The sequence below is a fragment of the Cajanus cajan genome, chromosome 2 (genome assembly GCF_000230855.2).
Source record: "Cajanus cajan strain Asha chromosome 2, NIPB_CcT2T_4, whole genome shotgun sequence".
Lineage (NCBI taxonomy): Eukaryota > Viridiplantae > Streptophyta > Magnoliopsida > Fabales > Fabaceae > Cajanus > Cajanus cajan.
Window position 1 is genome coordinate 21,769,346 of NC_138518.1, and position 22,023 is coordinate 21,791,368.

At 32.4% G+C, this 22,023-nt stretch overlaps 2 protein-coding genes across 3 annotated transcripts; one reads left to right on the top strand and one right to left on the bottom strand.

Annotated features, from left to right (window-relative positions):
• Nucleotides 1–9,933: 9,933 nt before the first annotated feature.
• LOC109806108 (uncharacterized) lies at nucleotides 9,934–12,966 on the top strand. 2 transcript variants are annotated; one of them, XM_083068023.1, is made up of 4 exons: nucleotides 9,934–10,368; nucleotides 10,470–10,556; nucleotides 11,000–12,377; nucleotides 12,610–12,966. In XM_083068023.1, exons 3-4 carry the CDS (start codon nucleotides 11,034–11,036, stop codon nucleotides 12,631–12,633), a joined length of 1,368 nt encoding a protein of 455 aa, XP_082924149.1. In that variant the 5' UTR covers nucleotides 9,934–10,368; nucleotides 10,470–10,556; nucleotides 11,000–11,033; the 3' UTR covers nucleotides 12,634–12,966. The 2 variants fall into 2 exon arrangements, with proteins under 2 accessions (XP_082924149.1, XP_020224062.2); XM_020368473.3 differs by having other exon boundaries at nucleotides 9,934–10,272.
• Nucleotides 12,967–15,882: 2,916 nt separating this feature from the next.
• On the bottom strand, nucleotides 15,883–21,111 carry LOC109806566 (glutamate receptor 2.9). Its single transcript, XM_020369012.3, has 6 exons — nucleotides 20,584–21,111; nucleotides 19,699–20,219; nucleotides 18,773–19,423; nucleotides 18,175–18,487; nucleotides 17,176–17,588; nucleotides 15,883–16,481 (listed from the first exon to the last, which is right to left on the bottom strand). Exons 1-6 carry the CDS (start codon nucleotides 20,846–20,848, stop codon nucleotides 16,035–16,037), a joined length of 2,610 nt encoding a protein of 869 aa, XP_020224601.2. The 5' UTR covers nucleotides 20,849–21,111; the 3' UTR covers nucleotides 15,883–16,034.
• Nucleotides 21,112–22,023: the final 912 nt, after the last annotated feature.

The following is a 22,023-nucleotide window of genomic DNA, read 5'->3' on the forward strand; positions in this document are numbered from 1 at the left end:
GTCAAATCATCAGTTGATAATATTCAAGAAAATAGTTTCTTAAAGTTCTTAAAATTATTTTTATCAATTTAACAAGAATTATAACAAGGTATGAAGGTTAAGAGAGAATTTGCACAGTGATCTATATTGGTTCAGCCATACAAAGGCCTACATCTAGTTTGGTAACAATCAATTCTAATACATACACATGTAAGGTCAAATGTGGCTTTAATTTTTCATGTTATGTAAATATTCCTCTAGAATTACAATAGTGTTTGAATGATTGTGTTGCAAGATGTGGTAAACTGTCCACCAATGCTATATGTGTTTAAGTTACTTATTATGGTTGACCAAGTCCCATGACACCATTGTTGGTAATTATTCCTTTTCGGCATACTCCCATTTTAAATATTTCATAGTTACTTATTCTCTATAATTGTACAAATTATGTTTTCTCCCTTATTTTTTGCTTATATTTTCCTCTTCAAATATTTGAGATCTTTCGATCAAAGTGATGAGTTTTTTCTTTAGACAATGTTAGGAGACTCATATGATGTAACAATCACAAGAATGATCATTGAAAAGTCGTTATGTGAAATAAACATTGATTTAACCCTTCATTTCCTTTTTAATTTCTTGTGGTTTTGTAAAATTTTGTTTTCATTTACCCATGGTTCTCGAATTGCAAGACAACATTATAATTAATATGAATTTATTTTGAAAATAGGTCTTAGGGGAAAATATTACAATAAGATAATGTTCTTTAGTCATGCTTGAAAAGGGTCCAACGTTCTCGCCAGTTGTGTATAAACTCTTTAATTGTTAAATTGGGAATAAAATGAAAATAAGTTTCAAGCGGAGGCACAAGCAGATTGATACCCCAATTTTTTTATATCTTTCTATGCATTGTCTTTTGTTTTTTGACTTTTATTAATATCATATTGTGATATATTAGTTTTGATTTGTTCTAGTAAGTCATTTTGGTCTTAGTTGTCAATTTTAGTTAGTTTCTGTAAAAAAATTTCTATTTTGGCATTTTTTTTGTTTTGTAGGCCATATTTGGAGCTCTTGACATCGGATTTGGATGTTCTTGGTGTCCCTGGAAAGATAAGAGAGATTTATACAACTTCACTTTTGGGAGAAAAGGCCAATTTGTATGTTAAGTGACCCAAAATTTCGTTTCAAAGTTGCAACCCTGCATAGTGTTTTCTTATTTTCTTTAGATTGTAATGTTAGGATTTGTTTAGTGATATAATTAGTTGATTTAGTGGGTTGAACCTTTAATTAATCAAATTAGGCCCACCATATGTCTCAATTAATAGGTGTTGTGAAGCTTGTTATATATACTTTACATTCATTTTCCAGATTTTAGTGTTATTTCCTCTACAAGTTTCTCTAATTTCTCTATTCCCTTTCTTCTCTCTCTCTTGGAATTTTCTCTTTACATTTTTCTACACAGAGGGATTGTAACATCTCGATAAAGATGTGTGGCTAATTCATTCATTCGATTCTAGGTTTCAAGAACTATAGTAAAATTTGAGTTTTCGATCTTTTTACCGAATGAATTCTCTTCGTCTTCTTCTTCGTTTGTTCATATTGTTGGCAATTTTTGTACTGTTAATTTACCTAGCAATCAAGCCAAAAGCCAATAAGACACTTGACAAATCAACAATATAGCTCAAGACATCAAAGCAATCACATGCATTCATTTTGTCCACAAGATTTGAATTGTTACTTTGAATGGTGCATAAGACAGAAATATGTGTACAATCAAGCAAAAAGCACCAAAGTAATCTCATGAGTTCATATTTTTTTGTGAGATCTTTACCTTTAATTTACCTAGTGAATGAAACAAAATTCAGAAAAATTCTTGACAAATGAATAATAAAGTTGAAAACATCACATCAATCTTATGCGTTCATTCTTTCGGCGAGATCTAGATCGTTACTTTGTATGATGGATGAGATACAAGTTTGTGAGATCTAGATGAATAGTAAAGTCAAGAAAATTGAAGCAATCTCGTGTGTTTCCATTGACTACAAGATCTATACCATTAATTTACCTAACATAAGAGACATAAGTTAGCAAGATTGCTTTATTGATGAATAGTATAGCTAAAAACATCAAGGTGATCTCATGTGTTCAATTTGTTGTCGAGATTTGGACCTATACATTGTATGACGAACGAGATAGAAGTCTACAAGATTTGTGATAAAAAATAGTAGAGTCAAATATGGATAGACCTATATTGAAAGATCTCTCCTCGAAGCTTGAAGCTCAGCTTCACTTTTCTTTGCCACCTCCCCCAGCGCGGCCCTCAAGGCCCGGTTCTCCTCCTCCAAGGGCAGAACTCAGCTCCGCACATTCTCCAACTCGACCTGAAGCTTTGTCCACCTGTGCTTCGAATGGTCTATAATGGCAATAAACCTCTGCTTGAAGACCTCCGCGGAGTCTAGGCCCTCCACTGGACCAACTTTCTCTATCATGGCCTTGTTAGCAACAAAGGTCGAGTCCTCCTTAAAAAATGACTCCGCGGTCACCTTAGAACTCCACAGTGACGTTATGTCCGGAGACACACTCACATGGTCCAACCTTGCCATCGGGCGGGTGACGTCGAAGCGTTGAACAATACACTTGGCCTCGGGACGCTGCCATGAGAAGGCGCAACAGCAGGAGGAGTCGGCGTTAGCGCTTCAGAACTTGGCCCCTTCCTGCGAGCCTCGGTGGAGGTAGACGCCGGACCCACCTGCACAACAACAAGAGAAGTCAGCGTTGGCACCTCAGAGCTCGGCCCCTCCCTGCGAGCCTCGACAGAGGTAGGCGTCGAACCGACCTGCGCGAAACACAAATTTTTTCTAAGTCAAAATAGCACCCAACGCAAAAAGAAGCACTACAAGGCAACTACACAAACCTGTGTCTCACGAGCGACCTCTTCCACGGCCACCCTAGGCGACCCCTCGCGCGGAGGACTCCTGGTTAGGTCGATTGGGTTGGCATCAACGGCCCTCGAGGTCACCTCTTCAAAAATAGCAGGGGTCGAGGTCTCACCGACCCCCTTTTTCTTTTGCGGCGAGTTTTCAGAGGGAAACCTCCTCGCCGAGCTGGGGCACCTCGAGCTCCTCTGTGTTGTAACGTGCCTTTAGCTCGTGCCATTTTCTCTTTCCCATTAGACTTGCAAACACATAGAGCCCAACACATAAAAAGGTGAACAAAGACAGAGAATCTAATAACTTGAAACGACGAGATACTCACTCTCCAAACCCCTATCCTTATTTGCCAAGTTAGCAAGCGAGAGGACGAGCTTGCAGTCCAAGGGACGAGGAAGCGCGACCAAGTCGGCGATGGTAGTAGTATCGGAATCCGACGGTTGAAGGTTGCTCGACCCATTAAATTTGATCAGATTTTGCTGCCAGAAGAGGGGAAACCTCGCCATACCTCCGAAGTGGAAGACTTCGTCGACCAGCGGGGTGGCCTCAGCAGGCCGAACTTGGAAGAACTCTTTCTTGAAGCTCTTATACGACTAGGAACAAAGCTGGAACAACCCCCCAGCCTTACTCCCACTTAGAGACACCCAACCCAGGGGAGGTTCGCCTAATTTGAGTTGGTAAAAATGAAGAAAAATGGACAACGACACCCCTATCCCCAAGGCTGAGCACAAAACTTGAAAAGCCCTAAAAAAACCCCAACTACTGGGGTGCAGTTGGCAAGGGGCCACATTGACAAAGTTCAGAAAGTCACACTCAAAATGTGTATAGGGTAAACACACACCCATATCTCTGAAAAAACACTGGTACATATAGAAGAAGGGGGTACTCGGAGTACCCGCCATATACACACGCTCACCGGGTTGGCAGGGCTCAACCTGGATGAGCTTGGAGATGGACGACTTACAGATTCTAAGCGATTTCCACATTGCATTTACATCAAGGAACGACCTGAATACGCTCTCAAACTCCCCAACATCTCCCCTAACCCACTCGTACCCAGGGACGGATATGGCGGGGTGCGAGTCCTTAGGGTTGTTACCCCCCCTCTTACCCTTGGGCTCGCCACCAGCAGCGGCTGTTTTCGCCTTAACCTTCCCTTTAGCCTGCCCAGCAACAACCTTAGGGGGAATCGAACCTTGACCACCCTCACCATCCATTACTCTTGGCAACACTAGCCGAAGAAGAAGAAAGAAACGACGGCAATAGAAAGAATACAGAGAAACAGTGAAGAAGAAGTACCTGGTACTCCTTCGACAAAAATAGAGATAATGGCGAAGAACGGCGACTGCGATTGCGAAAATGTCGGCGATGAGATAAAACAAAAACGAGAAAGGTGCAGAGAGTAGAGAGGGGACGAAGCGTAAAGAGGAAGCTAAAATGAAAAAGTGCGCGAAGGGGGAGAGAGACAAATGTTTTAAACAAAATCGGAAATGACACGAAGGCACAAAACGACAAAACGGGCAGGGCATTAAATGAGGCCCATAATGACGGGTACATCCCATCATTGTAAATCGTCACCACCCATTAACGCGCCGCCCATGCGTTTCAGGAAACGAGGCGGCACTTATGACACATGGCATGTCGCCAAAGGAGCATAAACGAAGAGTCGCGACCCTTCACTGAACTCGGCACTAACTCCTCGACCCGTGGCCTTCGGAGCTCGGGGGGCTAGTGTACTATCCGTACCGCGAAGTCGAGCTTGAGCTTGGTACTAAAGTGCGGATTAACATCGGATATACGCCACATGATATCGGCCAAAACAAAGGCCCACCATCTGAACGGGCCACAACTGACCTCAGACCCAGATAAACCATAATTCACACTAAGGTACGTGCACTACATATACGAGACCATACACCCACAAATATTAACTTTAGCATCAGAGTCTCTTTTACAGGTATCACTCTCACTTCGGAGCAGCCGACGTACCCAGCGAAGGAGGTTCACCAATCTTGCCTAGCAGATCGTCTCCCTTGACCGATCTCCAGTAAGAACACATAACATTTATATTACTATTTTAGCTTCAATTTAACAAAAATGATGTAAATAGATATTATTGTATTGCTAAACATTTTTTGCGCATTAATAACTGATATTTTATTTAGATAAAACTTAGTTATAACACCATAAATATTTTTTAATTTTATTTTTTATTATTCAAAATTAAAATTTCAATACAATAATTTACTTAATAAAATTTGATAGTGAACTAGCCTCTAATTCAATAAAATCTGTGGCAGGAAAAGAAATGAAAGTGCATTAATTTAAATTTAAATTTTATTTTAAAAAACACTAAAGTTACAAAAAAAAATTTGTTAAAGTATTTGTTAATCAAAAGTTAATAATTCATCTTCCAAGACTGAAATCTCCTCCTCACAGTTTTTTTCAATTTTGTAAATCAATTTACTTTTACAAATTCATTACTGCACATGATCTACAAATTAAAGGTGCATTTATGAAATTTGAAAGATTCTAAATGAATGCGGAAGGGAAACATTAACATTCTTTAATGAATATAGGCTCACCGCATGAAGTCCCTCTCTTGTATCTAACAAGCTTTTATTTTTGGTGAACTGTCAAAGTCCCATTACTGTGACAAAGAAAATTTTCACGATCACATTTTGCTTTGTTCAACTTTATCAACCTTATGATTATAACATTTCTTTTATTGTGATCCATTTTCCAACTGCTAAAAGAAATTCCAGTGAAGATATTTCCTTTAACATTCTCTTTTCAATACTTATTTAATTAATTTTAAAGAGAACATTAGCTAGAAAATTTTAATGAAAATATTATAATTAATTTTTAAATATTAAATACAAATAATTATTTCGTGTGAGAATATTTTTAAAGATTTTTAACTGATGAGAATTTATAAGAATTTTTTAATTTTTATCTAATTCAATTTTTATTTATCAATTAAATTTAATACTTTAAAATAAATTATCCAATCTTATATTACGATATAAATTAATTATTATAAATTTAAGGTATCTATTTATATAAATTTTAAATATAATATTTATTTATATATAATTTATTATAAATTTTAATTATATAATAAATATTTAATTTATGTATTTTACGTGCTAAGATATTAATGTTTTTATTAAAGCTGAATAATATGAAGATTGAATAGTTAATCTATGCATGTGTATAGGAGTTGACTCGTAATGTTTGACTATGTATATAAATCAGGTGGTCGGCAAAAGCAGTCGTGCTATCCTTCACTGTGGCCAATTAAAACGATGCCGTAAACAAGTTCAGTTACCGTTCCTCAATTATTCATTCATGATAAATTAAAAATTAAAGATAAAATCTATGTAATTATTTTATTCATATAAAATAATAAATATATTACTTAATTAAATTATGTGCATAATTAATCTAATTATCTTAATATAAAATATTTTATCTTTGATCTTTTTTTTAATAGTCGTTTAAAGATATACAGAAATCAAAAAATATAATAAATTTCTTTTTTTTTTTTCTATACAATAATTTTATGTTTCCTATTATGTCCTATTTCATTTTTGTTCTGTAATAAATACATGTCAATTGTATGTGTAAATTAATTAAAAGTTAGATAAAATATAAATATAATTGGTAAACCAATAATTAATAGTCTTAAATTTTAAAAATGACAAATAAATAAAAATAAAATCTTAGTAAAAAAATGTCAACAATTAAAATGGTATAGAGGGTCTATTTGTTACCTTAATTATCTTAATCAACATTCTATATTTTGATAGCTATTTTATTACTAAACTAACTAAAATTAATGATAATGAATAAAAGTGATCACTAACAAAATTTTAAGGATCTAAAAATGAAAAAAAATAAATTACAAGATTAAAACAAGATAAATCAATGGGTAAAAAAACTCAGTTCAAAATATTATAACAGTTAGAGAAATTTAAGTTATATTTCAATTTAAACTTTTATAAAGCAATTTAATGAAATAAACCAAAAATTCAATTCAATTTATTTAAACTAATATGCAGTTTAATTAGTTCAGTTATAAGACGAATTTCTTTTAAGTATAATATGTAAATCTTATAAGTTGAATTTAATTCATTTTATCCATCTCCAAATAAAATTATATCTATAAGACTAAAAATATATTCAATTTTCTTTTTCTTTACGGTTATAGTTTAATGTATTGAGAAGTGTACAAAATTTTAAAAATATCTGTAGTTTGATCTTCGGTGATTTAGTAAGTGCTTTCAAGAAACAAAGATTTCATCGATCTTTATGTAATAAATAATATCTTCTAAACAAAGTAATAAATAATATTAGAAATTTATTGGTAGTCATATTTTAGAAAAAGGTAATTCACTATATTACTTATTTAACAGTACATGGCCTTTTTCACAGGAAAAAAAACAGTACATGGCTTAATTTAAAGTTTATTCTATAAAATTAAGTTAAAGTATAATTATATATATATATATATTAAATTATAGTACAATGTTTAAAGAGTGACTTTATTTTTTTTTCTTTGAAAATACACATCTTATTTGCTATTTAATTTAAAATTTATGTTTTCTAAATTAATTAAATATATATTCTTCATAATTTTAAATTTTTGTACATATTTATAATTTTAAATTTTATCTTATAATTATGCTTTTAATTTTTATGAATTTGAAAAATATTATAATGACTGATTTACCATCAACATAAATTGTCTGCCATAGTATTTATAAAAATAAAAAATATATTAATTCTTTATTGTACATGTATTCTCTATCTTAATTATACATATTATATTTATTAAATATAATATATTTATTAAATATATTACTTTTAAAATTAATCTATATATATTAAAAGTATATTATTAAATAAAATACACAGAGGCAAAAATATATATTATATTTAATGTTATTAATAAAATATTTCATAAATATATGAATATATGAGTAAAATTTTCTCCTTGTATATTGTTACTTTTCGTATTTCTTAATTATAATATAGTTTTAATAAAATTAAAAATATAGTAATTTCTTCCTTATACAATATTAATTTATTAAATATTAAACACAATTACCTTTTTTAACACTAGAAAATATTATATTTAGTAAATAGTATATTATAATTATTAAAATTTAAAATATAATATATATTTATTTACTTTTCGTATCAATCTATATAAATTTAAAATATATGATTAAAGTAAAATACACAAAAGGAAAAATAATGTAATATTTAATGTTATAAACATTTATTTTTGTAAATACACGAAGAAATGGTTCTTTCATTTGTATAGAATTACTTAGTGTTTTTATTAAATATAATATGGTATTTAAAAATACAAATAAAGTAAAAAAATTTATATAGTATGAATTTATTTATTTATTTAGTAAATATCGTATATAATTAACTTTTGTGATACTATAAATATTATCTACATTATTATATTAACGTGATACTTTCATTAATAATTTTGTTTGATTTTCACTTTTATATAAACACTTTTGTCCTTATTTATATTCTACAACTTTATATTATATTTATCTTAAAACTTTTTATAAAAAAATTATTATTTTCTTTTTTAATGAGTCATAAAGTTCCATTTTTTCTTTATATAAATATAACACATTTATCAAATTTAATACTCTTGAACCACGTTTTCTCTTTCACTTTTATTTTTTCTATTTCATCCGTAAACTTCATTCTTCAAACCTCTCGATTTTCACTACTTCATTATTTTATTTATTTATTTCCATTTTAAAATACAAGCGTGCTTTTCACTAATTTATATATAATTGTACCAAGAAATACAATAAATTAGTGAATCGTGAAAGATTAGTCTCTTTTGAGACCTTAATTACATTAAGATTTTTTTTTAATAATATTAATTTTTTTTATCAAATTTAAGACTCGAATTCAAGAGGATGAATCATTTGGACCAACAAATATCAATAACAATTACCATTTAATTTATCTTTTTAAAAAAAAATTGAGAAACACTCTTTCTTCTACTAGTATAAATAAAAAGGATAGAATAACATAATTTTTTTTTCTAATAACTCTTCTTAAATCACTTATATCCTCTTATAGTATTTTTTATTTTTGCATAAATGTCTTAAGATTTTATCTTACATTAATATAACTTGATTGAGAGATAAATAAAACTATTAAGAAATAAAAAAAAAATAACATTAAAAAGTAGAGTAACATGACAATTGGCAATTTATGGATTGTAGAAGTATTAATTGAATTGAATCAATTTAATGAGCATAACAATTCGAACCGAATCAATTAAATTAGTTTAGATTTTTTTTTTTTCCGAGTTCAACCCAAATCAAACCTATTAAATCCAATATTGATTAATTCAGATATTAGATTTATACATTTAAAATTAAAACCAATCTGAACTACATAGTTTAATTTATATATTAATATTTTTTATTTGACTAACAATTAATATGTATGCATTATTTTATTATTTTGAAAATATTTTTGTTATAATATCCATATTTTTTTCATTTATTTTTTCAAATGTTTAAAGAAACTAAAACGAATTATATTACAATATATTAAGTCTAATTTTCACTCATATCGTAGTGCATTTGAAATTTTTAAATAAATTAAAAAATTCATGAAAATTATATTATAAATTTATCAATTTATTTAATTTTTAATAATACATCAATTTATTTAATATTAAAAAATTTATTTACTTTTTAAGAAATTAATTTAATTTTTTAAAAAAATTAATTGAATTTTCAACTACTCAAACCAAAACAACTCAATTAACATATAACTTATTCAATTAGAATTAAACAAAAGAATTTATAAAATCTAAGTCAATTACAAATTAATTAAAATTAAATTTCCATTCAAACTCAGACCAATCTAATAGTCTAATACAAGCCAACACATATTGAATCAGAATCCATTAATTACGAATTTACGATACAAGGAAACGAAAAATACCAAGACTTTAAAAAACGGAAATAAAATAAAAACAAAAAATGAAGGAGAGCATTAGAACGAACGCAAGACGTTAACGAACCATGATTTTGTCCGTAACTGGAAACCGAAAGCCACTCTCTGTTGTTTTCCCGGTGTCTCCTGTGCGCTTAACTTGGTGCACTCAGTTCGCGCACAAATATCAAAAGCCAACACCAATAAAACCACGCTTTTTAGTTCTTCTTAGTTCTCAAGATTCTGACACACGCTAACTATATAGTGGCCCTTCACTACTTTTCACCCAATTTCGCAGCAAATTGCTTCTTTCTGCTCCACTGCGAGATTTCCATCGTTGTCCCATTTCTTTTCTATCCATTTCAGGGAGGTATACATATATTCTCGATTTGGTCGCAGGTCTTTTTCCTTGTTAGAAAACCGTGTGCACAACTCATAAAAAAAAAAAGGAAAGAAAACGTGTACAGTTAGTTCTGTACCCTCTACTTCATTTCCATATATATAAGCAAACCAATCTTTTTTATTTTTCTTTATTGTATTTTTTTTTTTGCTTGTTTTTTCGTTCAGGCCAAAACACCCTTTTGCTTGCGGCGATCCCATTTGCGTTACTTCAAAGTGCTTAATCTTTGTGTTGAGATTCTGCGGTGGTGACTGGTAAGTTGTTGGTTGCTTTCTCTATTCGATTTATTCTTCGTTAAGGATTGTATATGTGTTAATGGATTGGGTCACTTTCTTCGTTGGAATTTGGCAATTGGGTTTTTTATTTGATGGTCGAAGGTTACTTGTTTCGTTGATGTGTTTGAGAATTGAGACACGGCACATGGAGTAGTAGCAGTAGACTTTCTAAACAAGCTTTCTTTATTTTCGTGGGTTTTGTGCATTTTTTTAGTTATTCACTATGTTCACATCACATGGTTCAGTGACAACATTTCACTTTCTGCTAATATTTTATCAGAAAATATTGAAATTGATCTCTCAAGTCTTAAACAAAAAATAACGACTATTTCACCCCGTATGATTCTTTAATGATTGCAATTTCAAGTTGAAGGGTAGGTGAAGGATGATTGAAATATTGAATTTTTATGTTGTGTGTTCAGGGATTGGTGATAGGTTTAAGAATCAAGGTTTAGAATGGCAGAGAATATGAAGGGTTCTGTGATATCTCGAAGCAAAAGTGATGTAGCAGTAATGAGGGAAACGCTCCGTGCGCAGCAGCAGCTTCTGGAGAAGCTGTATGCTGAGTTGGATGAAGAAAGAGAAGCTTCGGCAACCGCAGCGAGTGAAGCGTTGGACATGATACTGCGTTTGCAGGGAGAGAAGGCTGTGGTGAAGATGGAGGCTAGTCACTACAAGAGAATGACAGAGGAGAAGATAGGGCATGCTGAGGCCTCTCTTGAGGCCTTTGAGGATCTTATGTATCAGAAGGAAATGCAGATTGCATGTCTGGAGTTTCAAGTCCAGGCTTATAGACACAAACTCATGAGCTTGGGCTATGAGTATGATTGGCAAGATGATCTTCTGTTGAATAGAAGTGATAAGAGAAATGGAGAAAATGGGGGTCAAAGTAGCAGTGTTAGGAGGCTTCAATCAATGCCTACAATGCAGATTATGAGTTCCCTGAGAGCTGCTGGAAAGAGGGACAGATCACCTAGTCCTGTTCTTGATGTGATTCCCAAGATTTTGGAGGAGGGCACTGACATGGAAGTTGCTCAACCTAGCTCGGGTAAGAAGTCTGTTGACTTTGCTTGTGGTAGTGGAAACCTTGATTCATATTTCAACCAGATAAAGGAGTTGAATGAACAAGTGAGGATGATTTCAGATTGTGCTGAAGGAGATAATAATAAGAATGTGAATTTGAGTAGTAGAAGAGGGAGGTCTTGTTCAATTTTATCTCAGGCTACCACTGATTTAGATGAACTGAGGCAAGGTGAAAGTACACACAATAGAGGAGTTGCTAATGATTCTCTTAGCTTGCTTAATGTCCATGATGTGTATGAAGTCCCAGAAGCTAGTGAAAAGCATGAAGTGGGGGAAAAGGTGGTTGAGAAATGGAATCATGATGCAGATAACAGATTAACAAAACCTGATTCGCTGTCTGAGGAAGTGGTAGAACCACATGTGAAACATGGTGCAGAAAAGAAGAAGGGTGTGCACAAATTACATCGTGAAATAAAAACTCCTTGTGCTAAGGATATGACGAGTGTCATTGGTCAGAAAAAAGAGGGAACGGCTGTGGATCGCAATTCTCTAGGTGAGTTTCAAAGGCTGAAACAGAGAATTGAGAGGCTTGAGAGGGAGAGAGTTAGTGCAAGACAAGAGATTACCGAAGAAGGGAATGATGAAGAGCAGTTGAGGCTGTTAAAGGACATACAAAGTCAACTCCAATTAATACAATCAGAGGTGAAAGGCTTGAAAACCAGAAAACCCACTCCTAAGGATGATGTCATTGATATGTCTTTGGCTTCTCTCCAAGAGGTAAAACACTAAAATATAATCTGGTGGTTTTCTTATCCTTCACTTCTGAGAGAAAAAAAATTATGTGTTATATTATTTGAATATACTTTACATTTGGTATTAGTTTACAATACTTGTGATGATCATGGGATATGATAGGTTGGGACAGGCTTTTGATGAAGTCTTGAATTATTTGTGCTCTTTACATTTGACATTTGAAATAAGAATTAATGATGCAAATTTCTATGAACAGGCAATGTTGCACTTTTGGCTTTGATGAAGTACCTGCAGAATGACCATCTTAGACGACCAATCAACCCACTGTTTTGCATGATGTACATAAGGTTCTTACACACACAGGATTGTTTGTGGTACAGGAAGGTAGAATTTCTAATTCGAATTTTGTTACCAACAAATGTGTACACTTCAATAACATGTGGTATACTAGTCACTACTATGACGACCATTTGAAATTTTTGTAGGCTTGAATATAGTTTCCCTTTCTTTTTTCTTTTTGAGATTGAAGTTGTGGTAGTCATAGCTATTAGATTGGGAAGCTTTCTATCGTGCAAAATTGATACTGTTTCAATTCCTCTCGGTTTGTTTGGTATGAATTAGTCTTGTTTATTTTTACTAACGAAGAATGTTTATAGTATTTCTCACTTCAGTTTCACCCTTCTTATAATTACCAACAAGAGATTTAATTATGCTGTGAATTGATGAAAAAAATAAAATATTAGGCGACATTTTTAAGTGGTTGGCTCAAATTCCTTTTCTTTTAGGGTGAAAATCGCAATTTATTTTAACACCGTTAGTGAGAAACAGTGTTATGCAATTATCTAATTTCAAACTATCATTATAATAAACTTGTTGATTTTTAAAATAATTATCTTAAAAATCATAACAATCATTGACGGTACATGATTATTAGACCTTTATTTTAATGGATAAAAAGCTTTCTATGCACTTACAAAAGCAAGTAAAACCACTTTTTTAATCAACTTTTTCTCCCACTTCCTTGACTTTTTATTGTTCATTAGTCTCATCGTCATTGAAGAATTTATTACAACACTTTAGTTTTTCAAATGAGTTGATCATGTGAATACGCATAATCTGGGGCGAATTTTGGCTCAAGCGGGCCAAGAACAAAAAATAATAATAGTAATAATAATAATAAAGAATTAATGCTTATATGTAAGCACCTTAACATTGTACACATTTAATTAACACCTATAAATTTTCTCTCTTACTATGACATTATATATATATATATATATATATATATATATATATATATATATATTGAGCATATCAAGTGAGAGGAAATTTATTATAAGAGATGAGAGAGTTAAAATATAATCCTTAGATTAATCAAGTGAGAGAAAATTTGAGGTTTAATCAAGTGAGAGAAAATTAATCTAAAAGTTATATTTTAACCCTCTCATCTCTCATAATAAATTTCCTCTCACTTGATATGCTCTCATATATATATATAACTTTCTTTCCTTAAGTGACTAATAAATGATAATTTTCATCTATAAATTTTAATAGTTTTTATAGATTTAAGGGGGCTTTAAATTTTATTTTATTTTATAGTGATTTAAATATATTTGATAAAAATAGGGAGGATCGTGGCATCTCCAAGTCACCCCTTCCTTCTACCCCTGCACGAAATACCATTTTTTTTTTCTTGAACAACACGTGCGAATGATTTATTTAGAATGAAGTTTCGTGTTTGACGTCTATTATATATGAAAACGCTTTTAGTCAATGAAAATTATAATATGGTAAGTGAAATTAGTCTCCAACCAAATAGGTGGAAGAATACATTGCAGGACAAAAAAATACTCCTTAAATGTTGTGTTGTTTCTTCATGGCAAACTTAGGGGACTTGTCTTAACTAATAGGACGAGTCATTTTAGTTTAGATGGTTTTCCAGACCATTTTTCCTTAAATTTTTTTTTATCACATTTATTTTAAATTAAAAGAGTAAGTCAGCCAAGACAATTGTTGACTTTACCAATTATAATTATTAAGAGGTAACTTTCATAATTCATACGGTTTGGTGAATAATGTTTCCGGCGGTGACTTCTTTAGATATTCTCATTATATTTTTAATATTTGTTTCTTCTCTTCTTTAGAGGTATATTTCATGCATTACTCTACAACTGACTCATAAAAATTCATATGTTAAACAGTTTTTTATTTTCTAAATTATATATATTGGTAAGTATTAAATATATTATTCTTGTTAGTTCTAATTAAATAAATAATCTGGGAAAGTGCTTCTGGACTTAAAATGGGTTTTTAAAAAATAGTTTTATGAGTTGTCAAGTTTCTTTAAAACAAGTGTTGGGCCTTGGGTCTCCATGAACCCAACTCATCACTAGAGAAATTAGGATTTTTTAAGGCTAGTCTTTTCGGTATATTATTATTCATATCACGACCAAGGTAGATCAGCACCATGACCCACACTTAAATAAGAGCCTTGACATGGATTAACACCACGACTGACCAAGATTAGCACCAAGATCAACAACATAATCAACCCTAAGATCAATAATAAGACCTTCACTTGGATCAACACCATGACCAACAAGAATGATCACCATGACAATGATGAATTCAATAAACAACCATGATCGACACTAGTACCACGACTAAGATCAATACCTTGATCAATACCACAACTAATTTTACTATCAATTCCATATCCAAAAGTAAGACTAGAAGCATACCAATATCGACCCTTGTAAGCACCACGACCAAAACTTGAATTTGAACATCGGTAATCATCAACACCACAAGTAGCTCTAGGATCAACACTAGGACCAACAACCGCACTAGAATTAGAATCAATACCACGAGCAACACTTGGACAACACCAAGATTCCTCTTAGATTTGCAGTATAGGAATGAGCCTATGTTATTTTTCATGGAGACAAATCAGTTAAACTTGAACCTATCACGTAATCTTAGGGAAAGGATTCTTTTAACGAATTCAAATGCAACAATAGAAATTGCAATGAAACAGTAAACAAAACCAAATCAAGCACTAGGATGAACAACATGGCTAGCATTAGGATCAATAGCTATCGAGCACTAGGATCAATAACACCACCCCTCACCTTCCCCAACCCAATCTTCCAATTCATGCTCTCGTTGCCGTTGTCACTCTTCAAATTTGGGCCTTCACCAAGGAGTCGCCAACCTCTCTCATGTCTTATTTTCCTTCTTTCTCCTGATTCTCATTTTTTCTCTTTTTTTACTGTTTCTCTCTTCTTTCTTGTTTGTTTCTTTCTTTAGTGTCTCACTACCCATTTTACACACCCTTTTTATTTAAAATATCAATTTTTAATCTTTTATTTTTAATATTATAATAAAGTCACTTAGTGAGTCAACACTAGAAATTAATTTTAAAAGTGTGGCTAGCATGTGGTTTTATCTTTTCTGGGTGTCCAAAATAAATTTTCGGGTTACTAAACTAGGTAAATCCAAAAGGAAGTAAACTCTACAATCCGAAAAATGATATCAACAGCTCACTAAGCTAGAGGAGTTACTCTATATATATGCATCCATATTATGGAGTTCAAGTATGAGTAATTCATGGAGTTCATCACTGTATATACACTGCTCCAAATTTCAGTATTATATTATCTTTGTCACCAAATGGCATAATTAACTGTGTCTTAGATCTTCCTCATTGTGAATCAATGATTGATCATGGGTGGCATCAAGGTCAAGTGAACCTTCCTCCATTCCTGGAGTACTATTTTGAGGAGAATGTAAAGAGCTCTCTTCTTTGTTGAAATGCTTTTCCAATTCAATCATCATCTCGGAAAGGGATCTTTGAAAGTCTCGAGCAATGAATTTGGAATGTATCATCTTAAACAAACGGACCGTGAGTGCTAGCAATGAAGTGAGCAATGTGATGATGTAAAGCCCCCCAAAGCTCTTTAAAGTTAAGTTTGGGCTTTCTAATGCCATTGAGGTACTTGCATCTTCACTCATCACGTCGCTTGAGAAGTACTTCTTCTTAATCCCATCAAATGTAGTTCTATTTTCGGTCACATTTGTGATTGCCCTCGATAAGTAAGGGACCAATGGAGAGTTTCGTGGGAATGCCTGTGGAAAAAGACAGAGAGAGAAAGCTGTTAGCAATTCCTTAATTATTTTATTTTATGTTGCCTCTATCTCACGTTTTGTGAGTTTCCAATTAGTGATATTGTATTAAGAAAAAGGTATAAAAATGTGATTTTAGTCCGGATCGATATGCATATAACATGTAACTGATTGTTGCAGTTTAAAGTAAGTTTGGTCGGGACCATTCTTGTTAGAAGATCATAAACAAATAGTATAAGACCGAACATATTGAATAGACAATGCGAAAATAAAGGCTTTAAATTATCAACTAGTAACCTCACACAAAAGAGAGTAAAAACTGGTCAGATATATTAGTCATGAACTCAGTTTTACGAACATCAAAACTGTTTTTTCTATACCTACATTAAATATATTATAATAGGTGCTTAAATATTAAAACTAACTAATCTTTAATTGAGCAAAACATAAGCAAATTATGAATAATCTAACAAGTATCATTTGTTTGCACAATTTGTCTTTTTTTACCCAACCTATAACCAAACTTACAAGCAAAATAAGAAATTACACACAATTTAAAATAATTTCTTTTGATATTTGGAAAAATCTGCACTTCCAACAATTCTCCTCCTTTCTTACCATCATTTGGCCTTGTCAATTTAAACTTTATAATCACAATTCATAAATGCCACAGATTAAAACAGATGCAGGGACTTACGAAGGCAAATCCATCGGTTTTGTATGTTGGCCCAACCATCTGATACTTTTTGGAGCCATATTTCATGAGGAAGAGGTTAATAAAGACAATTTCGTCAAAAATAGCAGCAACTCCTCCATTGTTGCTTCCCAGGGACAGAGCATGTTGATAGGCCTCAGGCCCATCGTAGCCCTTTAACTTAGATTCTTTGAATCCTAACTTTTCAATTAGTAGCCCTCTCACAAAGGAATCCTGATGATATCCCACTAAGTAATTGTTTCTTTTGATCTCTTCTGCGTCCATAAACGCAGGCTGAAGTTTCTGTACAGTCAGAATTGAAGCTAAACTTGCAGTATAACTTTGCGTGATTATGAGTACAACAAAGAACCATATAATCAGCACAAATCGAGACCAATTGTTTACTACCCTCTCCCCTGCCAACAAAGGTTTTAAGTTCAAAAATATCAAAATTAAGTCGTGAAGGAATCAGAAGAGTGATCTTTTGTACAATATTTCAATTTGGAGACAAGTATGAAGTAATCAAACTCTAGAAAAGGGCCTATTAATTATATTGATAGATAAGCTTATATAGGTATATAATTTAAAGAAAATTTATGTTAAATAATATAGAATCACTACTTCTATCCACACTTCTTTAACTCTTGACTCCTAAATTCTCTAAGAGCCGATTCTATCTATATATGAGTTGTGATGTTTATACAGACAAATTGATGATAAAGTGATCTGATTATAGATTAGATCATGATTATGGTCAAACGTAAACGTTGATGTTCAACATAGTTCACTCATCTTAAGACATATCATTATTGTTTTCATTCCCTTCATTTTAGAGAAAATGTAAATATATTATAAATGTCAAGTGTGATAGAAGCAATTAAGATATAAAAAAAAATGTCTGATATGATAAATCATATTTAATTATATGCGCTTCTATGAAATTGTGATATGACATGTAAATAATCTCAAGGTAGTGCATGGATTTAGTGTTAGGGAATGTACTGTGAGCAAAGACGAGTGTTGAGAAAGAAAACCAAAGAGCCATGCCGAGTTGGTTCTTTGGAGTGCCTCTGAACTCTGAGTTAGAGCGGTGTTCAATGAACCAAACGATGAAACCTATGAAGATGAAAGCTGCACCAGTCGTCAACCAAAGGTCCCAACTAAATGGCTTCAGGAAAATCCAAATGTTTTGCCTCTCGTCATGCTTCGCCAAAACCAACATGGCCACGCCTGATTCCGAAAATGGCATGGTAAAATCAACATAATTTGAGCGGTTAGCCACAATTGTCACGTCCCCCACCACAGCATCATACCTCTGCATACATAAGGATGAAGTGCTAAGGAATAAAATAAAGAAAAAAGGAAAAATATTGTTGGACATTCTTGAGGTCTAGATTACTTGAGAGAGATAAGTGATCGATGTGATTGATGAAATAACAAAAAGAGAAAGATAGAGAAAAATAAGTGTCATAGGTGTTTGTAAATTGTGGGTGTCCAAATATCATCACTCAACTAAAACTTTCCTCATCTTTTAGAAGAAAGCAACTTAAAAATGTGGATGTGAAAAAGAAAAAATTAAAGCAAGAAAGAAAAAACTTGCCTTTTCCTTAATTTGCATAAGAAGTTCATCATAGGAACCATGTATCTTGTAAGGGGTGAATTCATAATGCAGGGGAAAGGGTAAAATCTTCAAGGCTTCGAAAAACACATCAAAAGAGAAGTTCAGAACTTTCTTGAATTCATTGACACTGTTTGTAGGAGGGATTCCAATCCTCAACTTTGCTGGGGGCTCTGTTGTGTTACCTGGCCATTTTGGTTGCTTTAATTTAGAAAGCCCTCTCTCTGGCATCCAATTTGCAATACTCCTCTCACTTTGTTCCACAACATTGAACACTTCAAGAGTTGATGGCTCTAGTTGTCCTTTAACCAAATGGAAACTCCCAGAGAGGCCATGGAACTTGGTAGCCAGGATTGTGTTAAGAAGGGTAGTATTTGTAGCATTATGGTTTTGGGAGAGAGCGTTTTGCTTCCAAACATTCTCCACTGCCTTGGCTAATGCCCAAACAGTGTCATAAGCCCACAATCCAAAGATGGTCACATTTGTCCCATTGGACTCATTGTTTCCTTTACCTGATAATAACACCTTCCATCTTTCTTTGAAGTTTTCAAGCCTTTTGGAGTGGTTTGGCCTTGGCCTAACTCCCAACACACCTTGCATGGAATCCATGCATTTTAAGATCATAGGGTCTACCTGTTAAAATACAAACAAAGTCTTACATTATTAGAATAAAAGAAAGATCACAAGTTTATAACCACACATAAAAGTCTCAATTAGCACGAGATCATTTAGGTGATGACTAAAAACAAATTCATGAGTATTTAAGTTTGAAAGTGCACAATATCATATCAATGTAAAAATGTCTGTGAATACTTGGTAAACAACAAGACATAAATGCTCTTGTTGAAAAATATCTCTACAAAACAAATACATAACAATCCAATAAACACAAAACAACCCATCACTACCTCTGCAGATAGGCCTTGAGTAACTAGCCATGCATACCCCTTTGTCATCATCCCTGATTTCTTTGCAGCCAGAAACAACTTACACCCAACTTCACTGCTCATGTGAACAAGGAACACTTTTGTTGCCATGCACTTCACCTTCTCGAGCTCTTTCGATATTTCTTCAACCCCAAAGCGTGGACCAATGACACATCTATAAGGCACTCGCGTGCCAATATTTACAAAGGCATCGTGTAGATACAAGTTAAGACCATTGCCATATTCAGTGTCTTCATATATGGGGACGATTTCACGCCAACCATAAACTTCGACAATGGCAGCTATAGCTTCCACCTGAGAGGAATCATCCCGTGCTGTGCGAATGAAATAAGGTTTTTGAGTCGAGGAAAGTGATGGACTTGTGGCAGAAAATGAGATTACGGGCACTTGAGCTTTGCTTCCAAGTTCTATAACAAACCAAGCTTGTTCTGATGTTTGTGGTCCAATGATTGCATGCACCTTCTCATTTAACAATTCTTGAGCTGCAGAGTGTCATGGTTTACTATGTAAAATATTCTTTAAACTAATTAAAGATCACTTATAAAGTAACAGTAACCAGAATGTAAATGCTAAATTTTGAGAGCTAAATTAAATAGAGCTGGTATGATACATTGACCAATAAGTTTTTTCTTTATTTATCCTTAAGAATGAAACTCAGTACTAAATATTAAAAAAACTGTTTAACCAGCTCAACTAATTGGATCAATAACTAAATGAGTTGGATATGAACAAAAGATTAACAATTAAACTATTGGTAAAAAAAAAAAAAAAAAAAAAGCAATATCCCAACACTCAAACTTATCTGGGTAACATAGAATTTCTCAAATTAAAGATGGGGAAAACAACCTACAGATGCTGCTGTGACCACATTTTGCTCAGAATCTCGGGTCTGAAGAGTAAGTCTAGTTTTGTAATGAGGGTGGCGCTGATAGAAATCTTGGTATGCCATCCATATGCAGCTATTAGAAACACTTCCAATCGAGGAGTTCAAATCAAGAAATACCCCTATTGGTATTGGTATAGCTTCTTTTGCATCAAGGAAGGGTCTTCCCCATAGGCATAGAAGGAGAAAAGACAGACATAGAAGGGAATAATGAAGAGTTCCATGCATGTTTGGCCTTTTCAATTAAGAGACAAACTTCTTTTGGTTGATGTATATAATCTTTATTCAAGAGGTTACCCCACGCGGATTCATGTATATTTTGTCATATGACATCAGCCATGTAACTTATATAGAATGACATCATGAATAATCTCCTTATATAATATTACTTTCTTAAGTAAACTGTTGAGTCAACTTACATTATAAAATTATCATATATTTTAGGTGACACACTATCTAATAAAATAAAGAGAAGTGGTAACATCTCGTATAAATTTTTGTAAAAATGATCTATTTTACCGGAATTTAAAATTTAATAGGTAAATTGGTAATGTAAAATTAACATTTGTTGGAAAGTTATTAAAGATGTTAACATTTTACGAGTTATCGACCTACTCTAAATGAACACTTACTCTTTTTATTAACTTTTGAAGAAGAAAAATAAAAAAGTATTGAATTATATGAGATTTTTTTTATCCTAATACAAATACATTAAAATCTAAATATATCAATTATTAGTAAATGTGTAATTTTATAGTTAATTTTTATTTAATTTTAAAAATTATAGTATACATTGCAATAAAAATGATCAATAAAATATGGCATGGAAGACCGGATAACGTGTTGATCACAAACTTCAAGTTTGTGTTGGAAACAGAAGACAAGGAAGGAAATATTTTTCTCTGATTATGGGGGTTATACCAACTCTACTTTGAATATGGGGTCTACTAGCTAGCAAGTTCTACTTTGAATTCAAGTTCACGAATATGGAGTTCGAATCAAAATCTACTTTGAATATTGGGTCTAACTAAAATCGTTTCACACCATGCGATGACCTCTTCCGAGCTCTTTTCATTGATCTTATAAAAAGAAGTTATATAAATATATATTATTTATTAATACTTGAAAATATAATATAATAGATACAGTAATATGTATATATATATATATATATATATATATATATATAAAGTATGATTTGTGGCAATTAAATTTTTCAGTTAAAAAGTTGTCACAAATGGTGTTTCTAGCATTGTAAAAAACTCCCAGATTGACGGGTGCCAAAATCTGTTTCTTGCATTTCAATAAGATTAAATTTAACATTTTTGCGGTTAAGAACTGCCATAAAATGCAATATATTTTATTTTGAAATGACATTTTTGACTATTTGAAACGGTCAAAAT